The 26300-nt window shown below is 39.7% G+C and overlaps 1 protein-coding gene across 2 annotated transcripts in view; it reads left to right on the plus strand.

Annotated features, from left to right (window-relative positions):
* The window catches only part of ASB7 (ankyrin repeat and SOCS box containing 7), a 39623-nt gene that overhangs the window by 645 nt on the left and 12678 nt on the right, over positions 1–26300 (plus strand). The window contains exons 2-6 of one of the 2 annotated variants that reach the window (XM_033100373.1): positions 34–128; positions 4999–5120; positions 7284–7396; positions 9568–9829; positions 22316–22921. In XM_033100373.1, coding sequence (XP_032956264.1) covers positions 9619–9829; positions 22316–22921 — 817 coding nt within the window. In that variant the 5' untranslated portion in view covers positions 34–128; positions 4999–5120; positions 7284–7396; positions 9568–9618. The remainder of the gene's footprint in view (positions 1–33; positions 129–4998; positions 5121–7283; positions 7397–9567; positions 9830–22315; positions 22922–26300) is intronic. The other variant, XM_033100372.1, reaches the window with a different exon arrangement.

The raw sequence follows: 26300 nt of genomic DNA on the forward strand, positions 1-26300 counted from the left end.
GCACTGCACCACTCACAGGTTTCTGATTTCCAGGTTTGAGTTGGCTAGAGGAGTCCAGAGAGCAGGAGGAGGTCTGCCCACCCACCAGAGAAGTAGAAGAGAGCTTCTGACCATCATTCTCTATAAAGGTAACAAGCCAGCCCTGCCCTGCCCCGTTGTTTATTCTCGGCCCCTACCTCCTTAAGCAGCGCTCTGTTTTCAGGGTGGTTACCTGGGCATGCAACCCTTTCCTGGCCCCCAGTTTCTCAGCAAAAACAAAAACGCTGCCTTCGCCCTGATTCTTAACATTTTAGTAACTTCTCAACCCCCAAAACGTATTTTCTTCCTTTCTATTTGTATAGTGTTTCCGTGTTTTGCATTATCTTTTTGGTACACTGCACCATTTACCCTGCTCTGAGACTTTGAGACCTTTTTGTAGTTCCCCCCTTTACTCTCATAGGAATTCCTCAATTCCTTCTTAATTGCTTGTTAATTCTAAATGAGTCTGCTTTTTAATTAAATCCCAGTTTTCTGTTTTCCCCTTAATCCTTCCTGTCACCTTTCCTCTACCTCCATCAGAATATCTTTTGAGTTCCCTGACTGACAAGGGTTTGGGAGAGGAAGGTACAGTAATGACCTGAAATTTATGAGTTTTGGAAAATAATATGACTTTTTCGTAGTGGAAAGTGAATCTAATCCTATGAAAGCAGTAGTCTCCCTGAAGCACTTATGTGTAATTAACACTTCAGGCTTTTGTGTGTTTCAATGTGACAGATGTAGATGGGCGTTGAAACTGTTACAAAAAGATAAATAGTATGTTGCACCTCAGATTTTCTAGAAAAACTTACAAAACTTTACATAATATCTTGTTACTCATTTGACACTCAAGAATTTAAAAACAAAGGAATGTTTCAGTGTGTTTAGAACCTAAGGCTTTCTCTTTGCACTCTTCATAAATAAGATTTCTCATTTCAAAACCCTTACAGAGAATTTGTTAGATTGAAATGTAAGCATCTAATTCGTGTGATCACATTTCTACTACTATATGTTGTTGCTGCCTCTGAAAATACACTAAAGGTAAGTTTAGGACATTCGTGTAATTTCTAAAGAGGGGATATTAGGGAAATTATATGAGTTAATTCAGAAATTAGCCGAGTGAATGACTTCTAACATCCAGTAACATGAGTATAAAGTGACTTGTTAATCTCAGAGTTATTTTAATATCTCAGATTGTTTAGGGAATTTTAGGTACAAAGACGTACTTAAAATAGCAGAAGTTGTTAGGAAATCTTAGATTTACTCTGTTCCACTGGTCTTCCTGCCTTGCGTAAAAAGAAATTAACGTCTTCCATGATTCTTCTAATTGTCAAGACATAGTTAAAGATACTTTTAAGGGGCTCTGAGGGCTTGTATATTCTTGAGACCTGAAACCAGATAACCAAAGGAGAGTGTGTGCTACTGAAAGGGGTTGAAAATGAGTGTCTACCAATGGCTGTCCCACAGTGAATTATAGGCCAGCCTTGATAAGTGTATGTAGGGTCCACTTCATCTCAGTAAAAGCGAGGCTGAAGTCTATAAAGTTAAAGGCAATTTTCATTATTTAAGTATGTGACTCACCCAAATGCAGCCTAATGATTAGGCCTTTTAAAAAATGCTAAAATATTTGAAGTGTGTTTTGAAGGTAAAAGCGAAGTATGTAGTTTCTATTCAGTCCTTCTTTGTTAAATATTTTGTCTGCTTTAGATTTCCGTCTAGTATATTTTCCTGTCTGCGAGGTATCATCACCTGAGATGATAGGGAGTAGGTCTGTGGTGAGTCAAGCATATAAGGTAAAGAGAGTGTTCCCCCAGCCAGTTCATTCTCATTGCTTAAATGATATTTCATTGATTCTCTCAGCTTTTAATGCTTTTCCTGAGATTAGGGAATATATATCTAAGTTGTCAGCATCTGTTTCCAATATTAGCATGATTAAGAATAGCTGGTCTAGGTTATGCCAAACATTTAAAATATTTAATTTGGGTACTTATTTACCAACATGGCCAGTTAGGTGGTTTATGTTTTTCAACCTGGCACTTAACTTTGTGTTAATTCTATTGCCAGCCACATGGTATTGAAAGCCAAAAAAAAAAAAAAAAAATCAAACCACCTGATGAATTTGATAACCAAATATAGATTTATAATTACATAGGGAACATAACTGATTTTAATTGAAGATAGTCAGTGATGCATTTTGAATGTGCTATGGCCAATAATTATTTTCTTTATACCTAAAGTGACACGGTTCACAATTACTTACTATTAGGACACGAACAATATCTATTTTGTTACATTTAACTTTGGTAACACAGAAGTACATACTATCCCTAAAATGTCTAAAGTCAGATAAAGTTTATATCAGCATATCTAATATCCGCCTTTCAGCCTTTCATTTCATGCTCAGCTGACGGCATTCCCTAAGTAGAATGATCGTCTCCTTTCTTGCAAACTTTCCAGGTACACGAGGCTGCTAAGATGGTAATGCCACACGTGGCTTAGTAAGATAATACCTACAAGACCCCGTCATTTATAATACTTGAGACTTCAACTTTGAGTTGGGTCTGGATAAGTGCATTATAAAATTTCCTTTACTGCCTCACCCACACTTCATGAGAATTATTGGTTTTTCTGCTGGAACTTATGAGAGTTACAGATAAATTGTGCATGATAAGAAATCCTTGTGTTCTATGGAGGGAGGCTCAGGAATTGGGAGGAGATATGAACACCCTTACTTGTTTTGGAAAAGAAACATTATGCTGACTATGTGGAGAGATGCGAAAATAACACTTCTATTTTATTTTGGGTTTCAGGCTCTTGGTCATATAAGCAGAACTCATCAACATATATCTCAGCCATGTTGCACACTTAGGCCTTGTAGTATTTCTACAAATACTTTTAGGACTTGTGAGTCATTGGTAGGTTATTTTCCCCTCAGATCCAATATCCTTGGAGCTGCTGATTTTATTTCCTTACCAGCCTGTATCTCTGTTTACTCTGCAAAGAAATACTTTTTTTTTTTTTTTTTTTTTTGAGTAGCAAGCTGTTATCTTGTTTCTAGCTTGTGTGAAATCTGAAAGCACTGTTCTAATTTGTATCACTTAATCAAAAAATGTGTGGACTTTCAGTGAAAATCACATGCAAAAAAGCCATGAATGACTAATGTATGCCAAGGCAAACTGGGGACATGTGGGCAAATTTGAGGAACGTTATGTAATTTTAGACAGGTCTCAATATATTTTGTTTCATAGTTATTTTATTCACTCTGTTCTGTGGATTTAGACTTGTTTTAATTACGCGAAGTAAGAAGTTTTGGTTTTCACTTAATGAAGTTTACTTGCCATCTATATATGGAAATTAGATGGTCACATTTCATTCCTAAATTTATACTAGTCGCTTCTAATATGGTCGACAATATAAAAGCTTAGAGGCCTAGATTATTCTCTTTTGCCCCCCATCTGTCCCCCCCAAAAATAGAAAAGATGAATTCATAAAATTTAAACACAGTATTAACATTGGGCCATAAAGTCTCATATAAAAAGGATATACATTGGGGAAGTGGCTCGTTTTGATGTAAAATTCTGAAATCTTGTTGGTATGGTTTTCTTTTTTCTTTTCTGACTGAAACCCGGAATGGAATTTCTAAAGATTGTACCCTGAGAGTTTTAGTCATTCTGAGTCATTATTAATGTAAAACATCTTACATTGTACAGATATTTATTTAGAAACTTGCCTCTTTCATTATATTCTTTTATTTTATAGGTGACTTTTGTTAGCTATCAGATTTTCAGACTTGCACCCCTTCAGGAAAAATAGACTTTTTTCCATTCTCATTTCTGGACTTCTGCTGTGGTTTTTAATAGATACCTTTACCACTGAGTATTGTATTTACTTTTTAAGTTCAATATTCTTTTCTTTCTCTTTATTTATACATATGTGGATAGCTGTACTTTATTAAGTGCAAACTCTCACAAAATAGCACCGAGATAAGATTAATTACTTGTCTGATGGTTTGGACTATTAGGATATTTGGTAATAAGTCATTGTCCTTTGTCATTTAAAGGATGCAGCTGACAGGGGTTATGTGTGCATGGTATGTGTGTCTGCATGTTTTTTCTGGTGAAGATGGATGCAGGTAAAGAGTGCTTTTTTTGTTTAAATCTGGTTCTTACTTATAGCACTTGGCACTGTCAGCAAAGAGAAAAATGACCTAACATTTTCTAGGATTATTTGATTCATTTTAAGTATGCAGGAGTCTCTGTTGAAGTTCTCCCCAGAGGTAGTACCAGTGCCAGGCATGCCAGGCACTCAGTAGGACCTGCGTTGGTCCGACTGACGTAGCCGAGGTTATCACAAGGAGGTTATCACAAGTTACTGTCCTTTGTCCATCTTTCTTATCGAGAGAAATAATTGAGTCACTTCATCTTTGAACACAAAGCCTCTGCTTGATTTTGTTAATCATACCATTTCCTGTTCTCCTCAACCCCACTTCGAATGTCCTCTCCCTGCTATCCCCACTGCCTCCGTGGAAGTGGTGATGGGTGGATGCAAGGCAGCGAGAAGAACAAGGATTCTTAAAGGCTTGAAGTCATGGAGGGAAGGTCGCCTCCACCTCTCCTGAGAGGCAGGGTGTGCTGAGAGCACACTCAGAAGTAAGGCGTCCAGTGATGGTCCGTGTGAAAAATAGGTGTAACTCACCTGGAAAAAATCACGTTCATTTGTGGAAATGCTGGAGGCTCATCATGAAAGACATTGGTTTGTACTTTTTAAACATTTCACTTTGGTATAGATTTCAATTCACGGAAAAATGGCACAGATCGTACAGAATTCTCACATCCGCCACCCCCAGCTCTCCCTGTTAACGTCGCACATTGATAGATACATTTGTCACAGTGACTGAACCAGTAATGAACATGAGTCGTAGCTAAGCTCCATACTGTATTCAGGATTCCTCAGCTGTTACCTAACGTCCCGCTTCTGTTCCAGGATCCCTTCCGGGCTGCCATATTGCACGTGGTCACCTTATCTCTGTAGGCTCTTCTTGGCTGTGACAGGATCTCAGACTTCCTTGTTTTTGGTGCCCCTGACATTTTAAGGAGCCTGGCCAGGTATTGTGTAGCATGTCCCTCGATTACAATTTGTCCGCTATTTTTCTCATGATTAGACTGGGGTTCTATCATATCATGTACTAAGAACGTGACTTGGCACTATTCATAGTCACCGTGCACCCGGCCTGAGGCGGTGCTTTCCAGGTTTCTCACGTAAAGGTGTTCTTTCCCATACTTTCCTTCCTGTCCTCCGTGGAGGGAAGTCACTATGGGAGCCCCGTGGGGGTGGGCTATGATCCACCTTCTTGAGGGGCGAGAATCTACACCGATTATTTGGAATTCTGCACAGGAGGTTTGTTTCTTCTCTACGCCACTCCCTATCCCCGATCATTCAGTGATTCAGGCAGTTATTTATTCTATACTTTGCGTTAGAATCCAGTAGTACTTTACCTCGTGCAAATGGTTCCATCTTGGCTCTTGAGAGCGCTTTTGGTTGGCTCCTGTGTCCCTTTGACTTACCCCTGTCGTTCCATTTTTCTTGGAGCACTTCCTTCCTTTGTGGCACCGCAAGATGTTCCAGGCTCATCGCGGATGTTTCCTGCCCTCAGCATCAGCCGTTTGTGTGAGGGTAGTGCTGAGTTTTTGACAGCCTGCATTGTATTGGTTGGTGCAGAAGTAATTGTGTTCTTTGCAATTATTTTTAACCTTTTAAACCGCAATTACTTTTGCACCAACCTAATGGGCGTTGTTGTGATCACGTCTAATTCACATACTTAGAAGTCATGCGCAGGGTTTTAGATATTGTTTCCAAGTGCATGTTGGCAAAGTTTTTGACCTCCCTTGAAGAAGTTTAACTAGGAAAAATAGAGTGTGAAAAGAGGAAAGGGTCAAAGTGGACTAGACTGATTCCGATTGGTTGAAAATTCTGGCGGGCAGCCAGCAGGACCTGTGCCTGCCACTTTTCTCTGTAGCACATCAGCTCGCCAGGTGGCCCAACCTTTCCTTGTCTAGGTGACAAAGGGCTTTAGTACACCCACCCCACCGGGGTGGAGGAGCAGTTCTCCCAATGAGTGATTCCCAGAGTGATCCTGGTATAATGTGTGGAAAACACTTTGCGTGTCTTCTTAACCTTGGTGGAATTCACAGACCTACGTAGGATTTAATTGACCTGGAAAAGGATCCCTTTATTTTTACTTGTGGGGGAACTTTTTCTGCATTCATATAGGGAAGCTGGCAAGACTATTGTTAATCTTTTACCTCGTTTGGTGTACGCATTAAAGGCATAACAATTTCAAAATGATGAACATGATACCTTTTGGATATACAGAACACCAGCGTTTAAAAACATAATCTCCTTTTAGTTGTTATAGATTCCGTTTTTGCTCTGGCCACCTACTGTATTGTATGCACACATTTTCTCATTTTAGTTCTGTTTAGAAAAAGCAAGTGACCAACAGTGTCAGTTAAAAAGTAATTCAAATGCTGCAAGTCTGAAAATATATTCTGAAGTAGAGCAAAAAAGAGAATGTGTGTTTGCGTCCAAATTCCAAATGTGAGTTCTTTTCTTTTTTTTTCTTCAAAAAACTACTTTTTTAGAAAAAAAAAAAATTCCTGAAAATAAATCCTGTTTTGTACGTTGGAGGTGAATGTAAAGTATCAAGATCACTTTCTCTAAGACTTGATCTGAGCTCTTCCTCTGCCATGTAAGTTTATTGGAAAGTGCTGAAATTTAAGCTCATCCAAAAACAGTATGCAGTCACTTCATGACATTTTGGAGTTAGTTATCAAAGAAACTGAATTTCCTCAAAGAGATGGTCTTTGCTACATACCCACCATCAGGTTCCAGAGCCATCTTGGCAGGTAGGAGCAAGCAGACTCTGGTAAACATCTACAAAGAGAAAAGGGAGCCAGGTGAGACATTCTCTGCTCAAAACCAAGCCTTGTCCTGGAAGGAAAATTTAGACCACCCATCCTGGAGCCAGCTAGACCAAGTTAAGCCAGCTAGACCCCTGTTCTTTCACTCACTAGCTCTGTGATGTCAGTTACTTCATTTAACCTCTCTGGGCCTCAGTTACCTCCTCCCAAAAATGGGCACAATAGCAGGGTTTTGTGATAACGTAAAAAAAAAAAAAAAAGAGTAGACGATGCAGGCAGCTATGATTCTTTACGATTCTTCATTATTTCTAGGCGTTTTCCCATGGCTGTTATTGCATTTGTTTTTAGGGTAAGAAAGCTGATACGTGCCGTAATCTGGATACACTCTCCCCACAATGCTGTATGTGCACAATGGTTATTAGGCAATCCACCTGTCAGGAGAAGGGACATTCTTCTGTAAGGTAAGTGACCGAAATCATGGGTCATCTGTGCTGCTCTGGGGAAAACCCATTTTTATGATTCTCCTTCAACTCAGCTAATGTATACTGAACACAGCGCCTGCTAAGTGAAAAGCTAGGTTTTGTTTGATATTGCGTGAATCTTTTTCTTGCTTAATAGACTTGATATAAGTGCCAAGATAATCATCCCCTTTAAAAAAAAAATCTGTTGAAGATGATCGATTTGAGCATATAGTTAATTAATTCTTCTAATCCATTAATTCTTCTAATGGTCTTCAACATTTTGAAATGCTAATAATAAGGAAAAAGGATTCCAAACGAATCCAATTCCAAAAGGATTCTTAGTTTTCAAATTTCTAAGACAAGAGACTTAACTTTAGTTTTAGTTGAAAAAAGTAATTAAGTAAAGAGATGGGGTAGCAGTTTGTTTGTTTGTGTTTGTTAAGAAAACAAATTGTCAGGAAATTTCTCATTCCCCAGTTTTCTCTGAGGAAATATCTCTTTGTAGCAGTAGCCTGATATTTTTAAGGACATTACTTGGTAGTGATACTTATGAGTGGATAATAACCATTTTCTCTGCATAAAACTTAGGGTATTTGATTATACTCCGACGCTGTGATGGAATGACCTAAGTTAGGCTTAAACTTACCTCTGTACCATCTATAATGAGAAGTTTTACAAGATAAATTATTATTGGTAACAAGATTATCCCAAGATGTCTAACCTACATATGAGACCAAAATGTCTTTAAAGGACTTTATCGCGTAATTTTATTTTTTTATTTTTAGAAATGGAAGCCTACTAATTAGAAGACGAGTCTAATCTAGACCTTAAAATTAGCCCACATGGAATGGCTTCCTAGAAGAATGTTAGTTTCTATAAGTCTTTGTAAGCTTAAAAATGCACTGAAAATGTTTTTGTATGCATGCATATAAGATGGGGCTTCACCAGTTCTATTTGGACTTTTCGTATTTGCATGAACGAGATCTCATTTTATTTTGCGTTTGAGTACCCACTTTTGTGACCTATTAGAGAGTGAGAATTCAATGTATTACTTTTCCTTTAAACTAATTTTTTTCACGTGGTTAAAGAACAGGTTGTTTAGACTCTAGCAGTTTTTAAATATTTTGTGTGATCTTGATACTATGAATACTTATAGAGTAAAACTTGTAGCAAACTGAAATAGAAACAAAGTAAAAGTGATGTGGCAGAAAAAGAGTAGTAAATCTTGCATCAAATAACACAAAAGTGAGGAGGATAGAAAGAGAAACTGAAATAAACAAAAGGAAGTATATATCAGGGGTGCCAAAAAAATGTATACAAGTGGACACTGTGGTCAGCGTTGCTCAAGCAGTCGTTCGCCGTCATCAGAAGTGTCTGGACGCTGATGGGAACCAGTTTGAGCACCTCTTGTCATTGCAGAAGTCACACGTGACTTGTATTCGTCTTTTGTTATTGGTATATATTGAGTATTACAATTTTAATACAGTTTTCCTTTCTTAAAATGTGTATCCATTTTTTTGGCACCCTCTGTATAATCTACTCGTTTGATCTATTTTACATAACTCCGCCCATTTTCCATTCCGCCGAGCTACCCCACTGTGGGCTTAAATGAAATATTGTAGAAATACTTGAGGAAACCAGCCTACAGGTCCTGTACTTTTTTGTAAACGGCTTCTCATAATTCAAGGTCTTTAGTCTTCGTACTTCATGAGTTGTCCATTTGATACTGATCAGTGATGGAATCCTTGCCTGGTTTATAACTTACACGCGTCCATGTGCGTCCAGTAAATCTGAACTCCGAAGTTGAGTCATCATCTGACTCCTCTGTTGTCTACTATTTTCTAGCTGCCTGGCGTCACCCCCCATTTTACCCAAAAGCACGCTGTTCAGTTCATAGGATGTCTGCTATGACTTTTCAAAAGGTTGCAGCAGAAACTGCCTGCTTTCAGCCATGGAGGGCTCTATGCCTGGCTTTCTTTTTGAAGTCTTTTCTCATCTTAGGGAAATTACCGAAAGTTCTGATCGTAACAGATCCGTGTTACTTAATGGTCGTGGTAGGAACTGGGGTCACCAAGGTTCACGTGATTTGATGGGAAATTCTGTGATCTTGAGTGGGCACGCTGTCAGGAGCCACGTATCCTAAATTTCGTGTCTTCTACCTACCCTTCAAGGCTGATCCCTGTGACCTAATGAATCCTTTGTAAAAAGCGGACTCAGCTAGGATGTTACACCACCATTGTCGAAGGAACCCTGAGCTCCAGGAAGAGTTACAGATTCAGGCGGCCGTGGCTGCCGGGGATGTCCACACAGTACGGAAGATGTTAGAACAAGGCTATTCTCCAAATGGCCGGGATGCTAACGGATGGACCCTGCTCCATTTCTCTGCAGCGAGAGGAAAGGAAAGATGTGTTCGAGTATTTCTGGAACACGGAGGTGAGTTTCCTAGGAGCAAATCTTTTCTTTCCAAGGAGGAACCTAAAATGAAATTATATTTAGTTCAACATATAGGTGTGCGTGTGTATAGCGTTCTTAATGCTTCTCTTTTGTTTTATTTTCTCTCCTGTGTGGAGACGTGTGACAATAATGCTGAGTTTCGTTTAATAGCAGGCTGTGGAAAAGACCAGTTTGGTGAATGTGCTTTTTTCCCCCTGTAAGTGTGGTTTGTATACAGCCAGGTTTTCCCGAGGTTGTTTCAACTGAACGTAGCCCTTCTGCAGGCTGTCTAGAAGTGGCTGCTGGGATACTCACAACAAGGGAATTGCACACATTTCCCCGGTCGATAATTGCTCAAGCAGACAGACCTAGCACAGGTCTTTCGTGATACCCAACCTTTTGAATTTACCACCATTTACAAAAAAAAAAAAGTTGGATGTTTTCTTTTATTACTGTTTTAGAGGGCTAGTCTTTTCCAGAATTGTACGTAGTTTCTAGGTCTCCTACAGGCAGATCAGTTATCCGTGGTCTAATTTTGTATAAATATATGCAGTTGGAAACTACATTTGACATTTTGTTTTTGCTTCAAGAAACTGTCCATTACCGTAATTAGTGATTCTCATGATTAATAATAACTAATAATTGTCCCAAACCAATGTGCATTTTCCTCCAGTTGAATTTCCACTTCTTTTATTTTCCTAAAGATGGACTATATGTATTTTATCATGTGTACCCATATTCCCTTTGTTAATTAGGGTGTAAAGCAGCTTAGTTGGGACCCAGATTTTACATGTGCCATTGTAGGGCCTGCGTTGCTCGTGAACGGCGTTTGTTTTCGTTTCTAAGGTGTACATGGGTTAATAAACTAGTCAAGTTTGCAAATGTACTCGATGTACAGAAAATGGGAGACGTCCCACAGCTCTCCTGAGGTTCGTAGGAATTTTGTGAAGGCAGGAATATGAAGGGTATCAGCCTGGACTAATTGTAAGGCAGCACTAAACCTCGAGTAGCTGTTGTCACACATCCCGGGGGCCCTGAAATAGGAACGATAATCTTGAAATTGTTGGCTGTTGACGGGACGTAGCCATTCCCTGGCCTGTGCCTTCCTTGTAACTGTCCTCCAGCCCTCCCTGCGTCTTGCTCGTACCTCAATTCTCCCTAAAACTTGAAAACGTCAGGTCTTCAATCTATGTAAGAGGAATGCCAATAGAAAGATCTGAAAAAAAAAATGCAATAAAATAAAAGGTGGGTGTAGGATCAGAACACTTAAAATTTTGGAAGTGCTTAGTAAACTTGAGATCAAGCTCAGAGTTCCCATTTTTTTATGCTACCTACTCCTGTTCCTTTCTGCTTCTTCCAGCCTTGCTTTTAAAAACAATTAATTTAGAAAAGTTCAATTACTCAGGTTGACATATGATTTTGTCTCCTGGAAACAAATGAAACAAAATTTCAAATCAATTACAAATAAAGCCAAAGCCCCCTTTGGCTAACTCCCGATCCTTAGCTGCCTGCCCGGCTCAGACATAAGCATGGGTATGAGTTTGGTTTGGTCCTTATCCTCCCAGAACATTTCCTAATCCTATTACATTTTTGTAATATGTCATCTTGTGTGTGGTTTAAGAACATACATTATTTGGCATTAGGCCGCTACTGTGTTTGGCTCAACTGTATAACTTAAAGATTTTTTTAATATTAGGGGTTGGCAGTTTTTCTGTAAAAGGCCAGATAGTAACTATTTTAGGTTTTGCAAGCCCTACTGTTTCTGTTGTAACTACTCACCTCTGCTCTTCTGGTGTGAAAGCAGCCAGAGACAAGGTGTGAATGAATGTGGCCCTGTGCCGATAAAACTTTGTTTGTATACACCGGTGCAGGGCCACACTTTGCTCAACCCTGTTCATTCTCTCTGTAGATAGCAGTTGGTGGATGGTCTTGGCAAGAAAGACTGCTAAGTCTTGTTGATTCTGCCTCCTGAATAGTTATCAGATCTTCTCACTTCTTTTCCTTGGAAGTAGCGCCCCACCTTTGGGCAAGGAAACCTCGATCCTCTCCAGGACTGTTATGAGGGTCTCCTTCCTCCATGCTTCCAGTCTCCACTTAGTGTGATCTGTTTAAAATGAACACATTTCCTTTTTAAAATCCATCAGTGGTTCCCTATTTCTGTTCGGATCTTATTTGAAGTCCCTACCTGCAATGTCTGTCTCCTCTTACCTTTCCAGCTTCATTTTTGAGCGGCAGCCCCTCTGCGTTTTTTCACATTCGCCGAGCTCGGGCTTTGGCCTGGGACCTGCCTGGGTCGCTCTGTGCTCACCTCACTGCTGCCGTGGTACCTAGCTCACACCTATTTCTCCTTCAGCTCTCACTCACTGCCTCCCCAGGGAAATCTCCTCTACTTTCCAGATTCAGTCACATCCCTTTACAAGGATACTGTTCTCTGTACATTTTTATTGCAGTACCTGAATTATATTTGTAATGTTCTATTTAACGTCTGTATCTCCAGTTAGTCCGAAGCTTCGTAAGAGTAAACACATATCTGTTTTGTTCCCAATACGAGAGAGAGAACACCAGTTGTGTCTAAGATAATTGTTCCCCAGCTTTAAAGAGACAAGACCAATTCTTTTATTACAAAATATCAATTAAAAATTAGCCAGCCTTCTGGTGGGATTTAAAAAAGTACCTGAAATTCATCATACCTGCTTTTTCCCTAAAACCACCATTTCTTTAAGAGCTTACAAACCTCCAGTCAGATTGGCCTCCTCCCATTAATGAGAGAGAGAGAGAGAGAGAGAGAGAGAGAATTCATATCGATAGAAGAGGTGGCCCATCGGTCCTTTATAGATCACTTGTTAACATTTATATATTCAGCAAATACTTATTGAGCACCTAATACCTGCCAGACAAGAGAGAACTAGGAAGGCCTGTCCGAAAGCTTTGGAATAGTTCAGGCAAGAGGTGCCAGTGGCTCCCTCAAGATAGCATGGGTGTGTTGAGAAACGGTAAGATTCTGGATGTAGTTGAAAGTGGAGCCAACAGGATTTGCTGATAGAATGGTGGGGAAAGTGAAAGAAATCAAGAGTAACTGAGGTTTGGGGCCTGAGGATCAGGAAGAAAAGAATTGCCATTTATTGAATGAGCAGAGGAAAGTTAGCCAAATGCCATTTTAAAAAACAGGACATAGATGTTTAATAAAAATCACACGCCTGACAAGGGGGTCTATCTGAAGTAGAGGCCTGGTCGGACAGCAGTTACGGGAAGCCATACTTGCTGCCTCTTACGGGAGAAATCTAGTTTCATTGAGAAAAGGACCAGGTTTGACTCTCTCATTTAACCTAACTCTGTGCTGTCTATAGCACGTGGCTACCTAGCATTTAAATTAAACGAAAAATTCAGTTGCCATCACACTAGCCATGTTTCAAGTGCTGAGTCGCCACGTGTGACTAGTAGCCACCATATTAGATCTCAGATATAAAACCCTGGCCTGTGCCGATAAATGACATTTTGCTACTTTACTTGTAAACATCCTGCTTCAAAATGATGATGACTTAGGGTTTTATAATGTCGAAAAATATTAGTGTTTCTACACACACATGTGGATGCATATAATTGTACGTCCGTACAAGTTATGGTAACCTCTCTGACCAGGTTGGCGTGCTGTTGGAGTTACGGCGAAGAGTCTCTATTGTAAGCGTCGGCATTATAAGAAACCCACCATTATTATTATCCTTATTTTCCCATGTTGAATCTTTTTAAAGACACTAAAACCACGTTGGGTATTTTAAGAAAGTAACATTACAAGACTCTGTCTTAGGGCCTTGATTTGTCTTCAGATTGAGTATTTAGGCAAACCCGCCGGGAGGCAGTCAGCCGAAGCTCTAGATGGTAAGTCCGTCAAGCAATTACCAGAGGAACCTGAGAAAAGTATTTCAGGTCTTCTCTTGATACAGCAGGAAAATCCTCTTGGTGAAACACATGAAAGTAAGCGAGAGAGGTGAGGGATTCACCAAAGAAATCCATAGCACAGTGGTAAGAAACTATTTTCAGCTTTTCAAAAATGAAAGATTTGGGAAATGGTAATCCCAGATGTGATGAAGCAGGGACATTGATTATAGGAATTTTTGAAAGCGCTGTGGAAAGCGGTTTAGCCGTATGTATTAGACCCTTAGAAATGGGGGATCTTTTGTCCAATAAATCTACTTCTATTAATTCTTCCAAGGAAGCAGTCTTGAGCACAGGAATTAATTTCTGTATGAAAATGTTATCCCTCAATGTATATGTAATTTTAAAAATGGAGGTATTCTAAGTGCCCAAATACAGAGAAAAGGTTAAGTAATTAGTCTATGATTACAATTATGTATAATTTTTCTAAACGTATAGAAGAAAAGCTGAAAGTCTATCATCAATGTTGACAGTAGTAATTAGGGAATGCTGTTTTTTGCCTTTCCACTTGTCTAAACTTTCAGTTTTTCATTAATGAAAAAGTATTAAATCTGGGGGTCTAGGGGAAATCCTGTTTGGAAACATTATACTATCTGACTTCCCAGCTCTTTATTCTGTGGTGAATTATTAGCAAAGTTTTAGGTATTTGACTAAATTTTTTCCCCCTCTATCTTTGTTGCTTTTCTTTCCTATATAATACTTAATAACACAATGCATAACTGTGTTTTAGATCTTGAAACAGTGCCTGTGTAACTTAGATAATTGCATTTGGTGCTTTCCAAAACTTTTTAAAAGAATAATCACATGTATAATGAACTATGGTACAGTTCACTCTACATATATTTTGTAAATGTATATGTATACGTATGTATACTATATACTAGGTACAGTACATACGTATTAGTAGGGTGCAGTTCTTACATTTTGTAAAATCTGACTTTCCTACTTTTAGGATTTTGTAATGTCCAAAGTGTTTGACCTTTAAACACAATGGAAAGCATGCGAGGTGGGATCATAACATACGGTCAATGTTTAAATAAAAAAAAAAAATTTATTACAGTAAAAGACACATTGCCATTAATACCTCTCCAAATACCACCCCCCTCAGTTTGAACACACTCATCCCATTGTTCTTGCCACTTTCTGAAGCAGTTCTGGAAGTCCTCTTTCGTGACTGTCTTTAGTTGCACTGTCGTGGCTACCTTGATGTCCTGAATCGATTCAAAACGTTCACCTTTCATGGTCATTTTGACTTTGGGGAAGAGCCAGAAGTCGCACGGTGCCAGATCTGGTGAATAAGGTGGATAAGGACACACCGTAATGTTTTTATTTGACAGAAATTCCCATATACCAGAAGCGATGTGTGACACAGAGCCTTTCCACTGTGACCACAAAATACGGTGAGTGCTGCTGCTGCACGCCATCCAATGGAAAGGCAGGATCTACAATACGGGAAGCAGCACGGGGACCTTAGCAGCAGTGGTTGACCAGTTTAAGCTTGTTCAGTGCAGTGTCGGGTGTGAGCTACGGTTGAGAGAAGGTGTGTTTTAAAGTGTGCCCTAAATCATCCTTCATCATGACAACACTCCATGTCACACATCGCTCCTGGTGTACGGCAATTTCTGTCAAATAAAAACATTACGGTGTGTCCTCATCCACCTTATTCACCGGATCTAGCACCGTGAGACTTCTGGCTCTTCCCCAAAGTCAAAATGATTCAGGATATCGAGGCAGACGTGACAGCGCAACTAAAGATACTCACAAAAGAGGACTTCCAGAACTGCTTCAGAAAGTGGCAAGAATGATGGGATAAGTGTGTTCAAAGCGAGGGGGAGTGTTTTGCTGGGGATTGAAGGCAATATATCTTTTACTGTAATAAAATTTTTTTTATTTAAACATTCACCATATTGTTTGATTACACCTTGTACAATAGTCATTCTGTACAAATCCTGGTAATATTTTTGACAAGGATAGTGTATATGTTCTAGTCCTTAGAACAACCAGTAAAAAAAAAATGCAGGCATACCTCATTTTATTGCACTTTGTTTTTTTTCATTAAAATATGTACATTTTTAAAAAAATATATAATGCTGCCGCACACTTAATAGACTATAGTATAGTGTAAACATAACTGTTATATGCGTTGACAAACCAAAATATTCGTGTGACTCGCTTCATTGCGATATTTGCTTTTTTGCAGTGGTCTGGAACTAAGCCTGCAGTATCTCCGAGGTATGCCTGTAATGCAAAGAAGTATAGCTAAAAAGCCAATAGAGAAATCAAAATGGGATGTTAAAAAATGTCCTACTAGACCCAAAAAAACCCACAAAAAGCAAAACAGTAGAGGGAAGAAGAGGAACAATAGAGGAGACACATGGAAAGCAAATAATAAAATGGTAAATTTAAACTCAACTATATCAATAATTACATTAAACACTAATGGACTAAATACTCCAGTTGAAAGCTAGGAATTGTCAGAGAGGACAAATAGGCAACACTCAATTATATGGTGCTATAAGAGATACATTTTAAATATCAAGATACAGATAGGTTGAAAGTAGATGAATGGATAAAGATATATCATGCAAATGGCAAACCTGTGAAGGCTGAGTGGCTCCATTAATACATAAAATAGATTTCAAGACAAAGTGTTACCAGAACTAAAGAAAGACATTTCACAGAGACAAATGGAACAGTTTATTAGGAAAAATAACAATTATAAAATGTGCACACACCTAGGAAAAGAGCTTCAAAATAAATGAGGCAAAAAATTGGCAAAGGGAGAAATGGACAGTTTCATAATCATAGTTGGAGATTTTAACACCTCAGCAATTGGTAGAGCAACTGGATAAAAGAAATCCATATCCAAATCCAACTGGAGGAAATCTGAAAAACATTATCAAACACGTTGACCTAACTGATATTTTTGAAAATTACACCCAACACCTTCAGAATATACATTCTTTTCATGTGTGCATGATATGGACACCAGGAAAACAAATGTATGCTGGTAATAAAGTAAGTCTCAATAAATTTATAAAGACTGAAATCATAAGAGTACGTTCTTTGACTGCAATTTTATTAGAAATCAACAGCAAAAAGATATCTAGGATAGCCTCAGATATTTGGAAATTAAACTATTTTGAAATGAATGATAATGAAAATATATCAGAATTTGTGGGGTGTATTAAAGCAATGCTGAGAGAAAATTTTATAGCTTTAAATGCTTGTAGTAGAAAAGAAGAAGTATCTTAAATCAATTATGTAAGTCAAGTCTTTACCTTAAGAAACTTGAAAAAGAAGAAATGGAACCCAAAGTGGCTGATTCCATCTGCCCTCTCTGCACCCCCTGTTCCCATCTCTGGGGCACATTGCCATGAGGACTGGCAGCCTCATTGCTGCCAGAGAGGGCTGACCTGATTTTGGAACTCAGTAGAAATGCCCCATACCTGGAGCGTTGTTGAAAAGAACAGTGGTCTCAATCTAGGTGGCAAACAATCTGGAAGGGCCAAGCACACAGCTGCCTGAGGCTGTGATACTGGTTGGGCAGGCAACAAAGCAACCTCACATTTAACAGGAGACTTGCTAAATGCGAAAGCCATGTGGGCTTTGATAAGCTTTTCCATATTCCTGGGGATCTGGAAGTCTGTATGAATGCTTAAAAAAGACCAGAGAGGACCCCTGTTATCTACTCATCCCTGGCTGAACATGAGGCTAGAAAATGAGAGTGGGGCACATTGTAAATCACCTCCTCATTCAATATGTGCCTCAACCTGTACACAGATCCCCTTGGCAAAGGGTGGAAGCCTTACTGGCTCAAGATGCTTAAGCGCAACCTCTGACCTGTCACTGATCAAACGTAAGTTATTTTGGCCAAATACAAGTTATTCCTAGGGACAGCACCTAGAAAGCCAGACTTTAATAATAATAACTAAGAATAATATGAATAACAACAACAGAACAGAGACACGTGGCTACCTACTGTAGGGGAGACAGAGTATATAGAATTAGTATAGGCAGTTCACTAAAACACAGCAACAGCAACCCACCAGGAAGGGGTGAAGATCAGAATCTAGGGTTGCTGTGAGACATGCAAAGAAATTGGAACTTGTAACTCAGACACAGGAAATAAAACCAGCCAATAGAGAATGTCTCTGAGGGAGCCGAGATGTTACATTTAGTTAACAAAACCTAAGAGCAGCTATATAAATGTGTCCAAAATCTAAGGAAACTATAGTGAAAGAAAGAAAAAGATGATGACAGCAACTCATCAAATAGAGACTATCAATAAAGAGAATTTATATATATATACAAGTATGTATATATGTATGTACACATGTATGTATGTATGTCTGTGTGTGTATATATGTATATTCCTAAATAGAAATTCTAGAGTTGAAAGGTAACAGTAACTAAAGTGAAGAATTCACTGGAGTTGTTAACAGCAGATTTGAGCTGGAAGAAAATTAATAGACATTATCCACTTTGAGGAACATAATAGAAAAACGAATTTTCAGAAAAAGAACAGAGATCCATAGCCAAGTGAAACACGATCAAGCATATCAAAAAATGCATGAGGCATAACGGGAGTGCCAGAAAAGAGAGGAGAAAGAGTGAAAGGGGCAGACAAAAGCAATAATGGTCAGAAGCTTCCTACATTCAGTGAAAATGATTGAACTACACGTCTGAGAAGCTCAGCAAACTCCAAGTAGGATAAACTCATCTGGACACATACTAGTCAAAATGTGGCAAGCCAAAAGAAAGAGAAAATCGTGAAAGCACCTAGAGAAGTGACTCATTATGTGTGAGGTTTCCTCAACAGGAGTAACAGCTGATTTCTCATTAAGAATTAACAGTGGCCAGCGGGCAGTAGGATGACATATTCTAATTGCTGAAAACAGACAACTGTCAACCAAGAATTTTATATCTAGTAAAACTGTCCTTCAAAAATGATGATAAAATAAAGATGTTCCCAGATAAAATGAAGAGAATTTGTTGCTCTCAGACCTGCCTTACAAGAACTAAAAGAAGTCCTTCAGGCTTAAAGAAAAAGGCCACGTGTAATTCAAATTCACACACAAAAATAAAGATCACTGGTAAAGGTAATTCCACAGGAACATATAAAAAAACTGTTGGTTTTCTATCACTGTGTAACAAGTTACGCGAACATACGACTTAGTACAACACACGTTTACTACTTCACAGTTTTAAGGTGTTGGCCAGACTCTTCCCAGGCTTGACTGGAGAATGCTTCCAAGCTCACTCATGGTGTTAGCAGATTAATTTCCTTGCAACTATAAGAAAGAGGGTCTCAGCTTCTTGCTGGTTGGAGGTTGTGGTTCCTCGAGATAACAGTAGATTCCTGTCCCGTGGGTTTTCCCACCATGGCTGCCTACCTCATCAAGGCAGCAAGGAGAGCCTGCCTCTACAGTGAGTCAGCAAGCAAGATGGAATCTCACATAGCATAACATAATCACAGTACGTAGTGACATTCCATCACCTTTGCCAGAAGGAAGTCACAGGTTCTACTTCCATTCAAGGAAAGAGGATTACATAAACACCAACAATGAAATTCATGACATCATGCTAAATGAAATAAGTCAAACACAAAAGTCTACATTCTCTATGATTCTGTTTATGTAAAATTCCAGAAAGGCAAAAGTTTAGTGTTTATCTGGAGCCCAGAGCCCTGGCTGGGAATTGACCGTAAAGAGGTGGGAAGGAACTTTTTGACATGATGGAAATGTTTTGATTGTGGTGGTTACATGACTGTATACAGTTTATCAAAGTTCATCAACCTTCACACTTAAAGTAGGTAAATTTTATTGTACCTCAGTAAAGCTGTTGGGGAAAATAGAAACCGTATTGAGAGGGAATGTTTATTTGCTTTATTTAATATATACTTCATATTTTTCAACAGATGTCAGTGGGTTTCACGAGACTTTGCTGCATCTTGTTTAAAATAGTTTGCACCTGGACGTGGAGGGAAGATTGCTAAGGGGACAAAGGAATGAGGTTGATGTGACTGCCGTCTTAGTGTTCAGGGAAAGCTTTTCTGATGAAGGGACATTTGAGCAGACACTCACTGATGAAAACAGTTCAGTTCAGTTCAAAGTACTTCATATGTACCTTGCACATTTCTTACTGAATTCATATCTAGGTGTTTTGTAGTTTCTGTTGCTATTACAAGTAAGATCTTTTTCTTATCTTACCGCACTGGCTAACAATAATCCTTAAATTAATTTTTGTTTGCATCTTTACTTGTCTTAGATTTCCCATTTGTTAATTCCTCAAGCCGGTCACTGTACAGGTTTTATGCCTTGTGACCTAAAGTCCTTTATGCTGTGCCGTGTTTCCAGCGTGTGCTCAGCTAGTGCGTGTGACTGGTTTGTACTGAGACTAAGTAGACCGTTGCTGTTGTGTGTCAATCGTTGTTTGTCCTAGCTCAGTATAGCACCAAAATGTAAGTAAAACCTACAAAGACCTAAAGTAGAAGCCAAAAATGCAAGGGCAATGTAATGTAACATGATTTTAATTTTGCTGTCAAATAGAGCAAGTATAAGAATGTTGGCTGGTATATTTAAAGGTACCCCAGATGGATGAAAGGTGGGAGAAGTAAAAGAAGGTATTACATTTCACTAACCAATTAAGAGAGAATGTCTGGAAGCAGTTGATTAGTCAGGTATAGATTAGAAACGGACGTCTTGGCAAGACGTTTCATTTAAATACAAGGGCGCTTAGTCTCCTACGTAAGTGAGGTGTCAGAAACATTAGGAGCTCATGTTTTTTTCGTACCAGTAGATGGCAGCAAAGTGCTGTGTTAAAATATTCTTGCCTTCATTTTTTTTTTTAAGTCTCTTCGTAAATAGGTACTGTATATTTTTCTTGTAGTGAAGACCAAAGCAGATGTGATACTTTTATTTTCTTTAATTGGATAAAAGTAATATTACTGTGGTATATTGTTAGTTTATATTTAATGATTGTAGAAATTCCAGTGATATAGCTTATCTAAAAAGTGTCAACTTTTTACAGATTTTGTTAGCAACTACTTAACTGAAATTTGCATTCTCCATAATGTTATTTTACATATAGTTTTCTATCTCGTAGATTTTTCTAAGAGACCCAGCTGTGATATGTTTTAGAACTAAATAACATTTTACTAAACAATACCCAAATGTTTAATCATACAATTCTGGAGGCTATTTGAAAAACACTCGTGAATTTTTCTCTTTCATGAACAAACCAGAAATTAAGGATAACTTTTATAAGAAGAAAGCATTTTAATCCTAGATACTTAACCGTGTTTCCCCGAAAATAAGACCTAGCCGGACCATCAGCTCTAACGCATCTTTTGCAGCAAAAATTAATATTTTAGTAATATAAAAATTATATTATAGTGAAATAAGACCGAGTCTTATAGTAAAATAAGACCGGGTCTTATATTAATTTTTGCTCCAAAAGACGCATTAGAGCTGATGGCCCGGCTAGGACTTACATTCCGGGGAAACACGGTAGGTCTGACCAATTCATTTTCCCATGGGATTGCTGGTCTCCAGGAAGTGAGATACATAATATGGGGTGGGGGGGCGCTATCTTGCTCCATTCTGTAACTCTCCAGAAGGCAAGTGGGATAAGAGCTACACAGAACTGACCCTAGGCTCCAGGAAATAGCTGGGGCAGGTGACAAAAGTTTCTGACTTGAGTCACATAGCAGATAAATGACAGTAGCTTCTTCCTTCCTTTCTCTCTCTCTCTCTCTCTCTCTCTCTCTCTCTCTCTCCCCCCCGCACCCCCCCCCCACCGCCTCCCTCCCTCCCTCTCTCTTTCTGTCTCTCTCTCTCCTCCCTGAAATCATTTTAGGAGAGGGTTTTGGAACTGTTTTAGAAAATAATATTTGTTCAGTGATGAGGTTTCTTCCAGTTTTTCACACAATGCACTGTTTAATTCTTACAGACTCTGAAGTGCTTCTAAAACTAAGCATTCAGAATAGACTTTTATCTTATGAAAACATGATTTATCCAGATACTTAACATATATCTTACATGCCTTGGAATTTTTACAGACCACAGAAGAACTCTTTTATTTTTTACCTCGTACACCCTAAAACAACACAGTCTGCCAGACCGCAGTACAACCGTAATGTAGAGCAGCAAATGTTGCTACACATGCTTCTCTTTAAGACCAAGAAGAAGCACAAAAGAAAACAAAACAAAATGTTAAGACAGAAGAGAAACATGAAACAATACAGAGATGAAGGGATTTGATTAGATGAGCAAAGACGGGATGTGGGGATGTGACCTCGGTGATTTTTGAATATATTTCTTAAACACCTTGTAAGTCAGCCTCTTTCCATTAACCAGGTTTGATAACTTTCTTCCAAACTTTTATTTGCCATTAAAACTGGATTACAAAGAAACTGAGGAAAGAAGTACTTGCTGTTCATTGTAATGTTGAATCCTCTCACACTTTGTATGCGAATCGGCTGACCCCCGTCAGAGTTGGTTGTTTTGTCCTGGAGTCTGCTAACGTTTTCATTTTGGGTTTTCACTCTAGCGGATCCCACGGTGAAGGACTTAATCGGAGGCTTCACCGCCCTTCACTATGCAGCCATGCATGGCCGGGCCCGGATTGCACGCCTGATGTTAGAATCTGAATACAGAGGCGACATTATTAATGCAAAAAGCAACGACGGCTGGACTCCCCTCCATGTGGCCGCTCACTACGGTAGGGACTCGTTTGTCCGACTTCTCCTGGAGTTCAAGGCCGAGGTCGACCCGCTCAGTGATAAAGGTACCACGCCACTTCAGCTCGCCATCATCCGGGAGAGGTCAAGTTGCGTGAAAATCCTCCTGGACCACAATGCCAACATCGACATCCAGAACGGCTTCCTTCTGCGATACGCCGTGATCAAAAGCAATCACTCTTACTGCCGCATGTTCCTTCAGAGGGGAGCAGACACAAACTTGGGTCGCCTAGAAGACGGACAGACTCCCTTACATTTGTCTGCCCTTAGGGATGATGTGCTGTGTGCACGGATGTTATATAATTACGGAGCAGACACGAACACCAGGAACTATGAAGGACAGACCCCACTGGCTGTTTCACTAAGTATTTCCGGAAGTAGTCGACCGTGTTTGGATTTCTTACAAGAAGTCACAAGTATGTAATACAATTATTACTACTATTGCATTTTTTTAAATTTGCATCTTCTGACGTGCTTAAGGTGTGTTTACAAAACTAAAAATGACCAAACATTAATCATTCCTGTTAGCACTGCTGGTAAGTAATGCCTGATTCATCCGGAATAAAAAAGAAAGCTCCATATCACAAGATTTCATAATAATTCAGTTGTGTTACTAAAAGTAATAGGGCTTGACAGTCAGGGTGAGAGAAGAACTGGAGAAAAGGACAGAGAGAGGGGAGTGTTTTGAATGAACAAAGATCTATGTTCAAACAAGGCAATTCCTACTGGTCGTAAACGTAGTTTTCCTGGCTTCAGTTTGAGGAATTAGAAGTTTGGATTCCATAGAATTCCATCTGTGTGAGCGTCCTAGTGGGTATGCTTTATGGCGAAGCTGTCGTTTACATTTGATTGTGGTTATTCTGCTTCATTACGATGTGAGCCCATGTGACAGGAAAGTGTCACTTATTTAGGGATCCTACTAAAGCAGGTTAAGGATGCGAGAAATTGTTGTGAGAAGAGATTTTTTTTTTTAATTTATTGGGGTGACAATTGTTAGTAAAATTACATAGATTTCAGGTGTACAATTCTGTATTACATCATCTATAAATCCCACTGTGTATTCACCATCCAGAGTCAGTTCTCCTTCCATCACCATATATTTGATCCAAGAAGAGATTTGCTATCTCTTCTTGAAAATTTGGTGCCACTGGTTCAGGTCCATACGGGTTCCATTGTACCTGACCTATCTTTGTGTGGGTGCCTATTTTTTGTTTTTTAAACCTGGAATATCTGACCCACCTTGTGAGTGATGCATGTGTTGGCATTGTGTTTCTGATAGGAGTATTAGTTTGTGTGGATATAGCCACCTCTCCTGTCTGGTTTCCTTGCGACCCATAGAGTATGTTTGTGAGAACGTACATCCAACATAAAGCAAAATATCTATAAACAAAATGTTTGATTTTGCTGTCTGCTGCATTTCTTAATGAATTCCCTTTTCCTCACCTGATTTTTAACATGAGGGAAGAAGAAATGCATGCTGGATACCAGGTAGTGGGGGTTGAAGTCGGAAGTTTATTTGACCTACTTAAAAATAATCCACTCTCTCGAAACTAAACTTGAGAGTCAGCATTTTATGAAGAAATTAAATATAATTTGGATTTTATGTGCTCATAAGGAAGAAAAGATGAAATTATTTCTCTAAGCATATTCAGACTAAAGCATTAAAAGAAATCACACTCACGATCTAACTTGCGCTGTGCAATAGAACTTCCTGTGATGGTGGAAATGGTTCCTCTCTGGACCATCCAACGTGGTGGCCACTAAACCCATGGGGCTGTTGAGCTCTTGTTATGTGGCTAACACCATTGGGGGACTGAATTTTTTACTTTATTTCATTGTATTAATTTAAATTTAAACAGCCCCAAGTGCCTACTGGCTCCCATATTCTACAGCACAGAACTTCCTGTCTTGGGAGAGGTATTTTGGGCTGTCTGGTAGGTGGTCCCTTGCAGAAAGCTTTTGAGGCACACAGAGGAACCCAAAGATGGGGGGTGTTGTGTGCGTGCTGGTTCCTCACCAGCTTTCCCTGACTCTTCGTATTCAGGCTGCATTTTAGGAAAAGATTTCAGTAACATTTCAAATGCTGATTCAGTGTATTTTCTAGCAGTCTTCAGTTATAGACTGGTAGGGGTGTTGGTGTTGTGAAAGATAAGGTTACTCTTGAACTTGAGATTAGGAGTCTGTCATGGAATATAACCTACAAAGTGTATCTTTTTCATTATAAATTCTGGATATCTTTTCGTTGTTGTTTTAACTTGTGCACTAGAGACTCTTGGTGAAATTACTGTGGCTTGCCTTCGGGAAGGCGTGCTACGTACATAAATGCCACAGCCCCTTTTGTTAAATATTTTGCTCCAGGATTAGCAGCATAGACTCGAGCTAGACCACCCGAGTTCAAGCCCTAACTCCACCACAGATTAGCTGTGTGACCTAACACTCTGGGCAGGTTACCTAACCACTCTGTGCCGCAGTGTCCTCATCTCAAAATTAGGACAATTATATCTATCTTGCAGGCTTGTTGTGAGGATTAAATGAGTTAATCTTTATAATGCAGTTAAAACAGTGCCTGGTACATCTGAAGTGCTATAGGCATTTTGTTAAATAAAACAGATACTGAAATAAGGGTGGATGGACAGCAAGAGCTGACTTGCTACCAACAGAGTGACTCCTTTACAGTCCTATTCTACACCCAGGCCTCGGATTTTCAGCTGTGTAGACTGTGTGGTGTGCATCTGGAGACCCAGCAGCCAGCAGGATGCGCGGAGCTGCCCTCTATTCCCAGCCCTCAGAGTGCTGCTAGAGAGCAAGAATGCTGAGTTCAAAAAAGAGTCACATGTACCTTTACCATTAAGGGCAGATAGAAAAAATCACCTAGGACGATCTCTTTGTGTTTTGAGTTCTCCACTGCACAAGAGCAAAGCGTGCACCTCGTAGGTCCTCAGAAAGTGGGGGTTGGCTGATTGACTGGATCTGTAAAGGGTGGTCTGCTTTGCAGGAGTAGGGACCATCTGTCTTTGGAAGGTGCCTCACCATAACTCATTACTTCTTGAGTCTTCAGTGGTGTCTCCTGCCAAAAGCCAGTTAAGTGTTTCTGCTTCACCTGTGCGGTGTTTATTAAGATTTTCTTTTCCTCGTGAATAATTATGTGCTAGAAGAACCAACTGTAGCCGACTCTCTTTGGAGAGCTCTGCTGAAAGCCAGAGTAGAAGAAGGTTGGGTCGTTGGGGGGCATTAAGTCAACTCCATGAGGTCCCCCAGCTAGTGACAGCTCAGAGCCCCAGGTACTTGGAAGTACCAGGCATCTAGATGACCCTTGTGATGGCAGCAAGATGTCTGAATTACCAGACAGGCAATGTGAAAAGAACGAGGATCGCGATGTTAAAACTGAGGAAAATAGTAGATGGGAATAGTAATATAATAACTTGCCTATCTAGTGCCTTAATGAAATAGCAGCTTCCACAGGGGCGGTTTCCACACCTTGGCAAAGGGAGGCGTGAGTGACACGCTGCCCCCTGCAGCATCCCTTGCTGCTCGCACAAGGCTTTGAGTCCACTTTTGAACATTTCCCCTCCCACACGAAAGTGAAGGCTTCCCACGAAAGGATTCCGGGACCGGCGGAGCAACATGGTCCCTTTTCTGCAAGCAACGGTGTTGGCTAGTCGGCCGCGAGCGCTGGCTCCTTTCTAAGCAGCATCGTCCAGCAGGAGCCATCACTTACTGCCACCTCCACGCTGCCCGGACTGCTCGGAACCTGCCCCCCAGCCCCCCCGTAGCATTTGCACAGGGCCTGCGGGT

This window comes from Rhinolophus ferrumequinum, chromosome 28 (genome assembly GCF_004115265.2).
Source record: "Rhinolophus ferrumequinum isolate MPI-CBG mRhiFer1 chromosome 28, mRhiFer1_v1.p, whole genome shotgun sequence".
NCBI classification, from domain to species: domain Eukaryota; kingdom Metazoa; phylum Chordata; class Mammalia; order Chiroptera; family Rhinolophidae; genus Rhinolophus; species Rhinolophus ferrumequinum.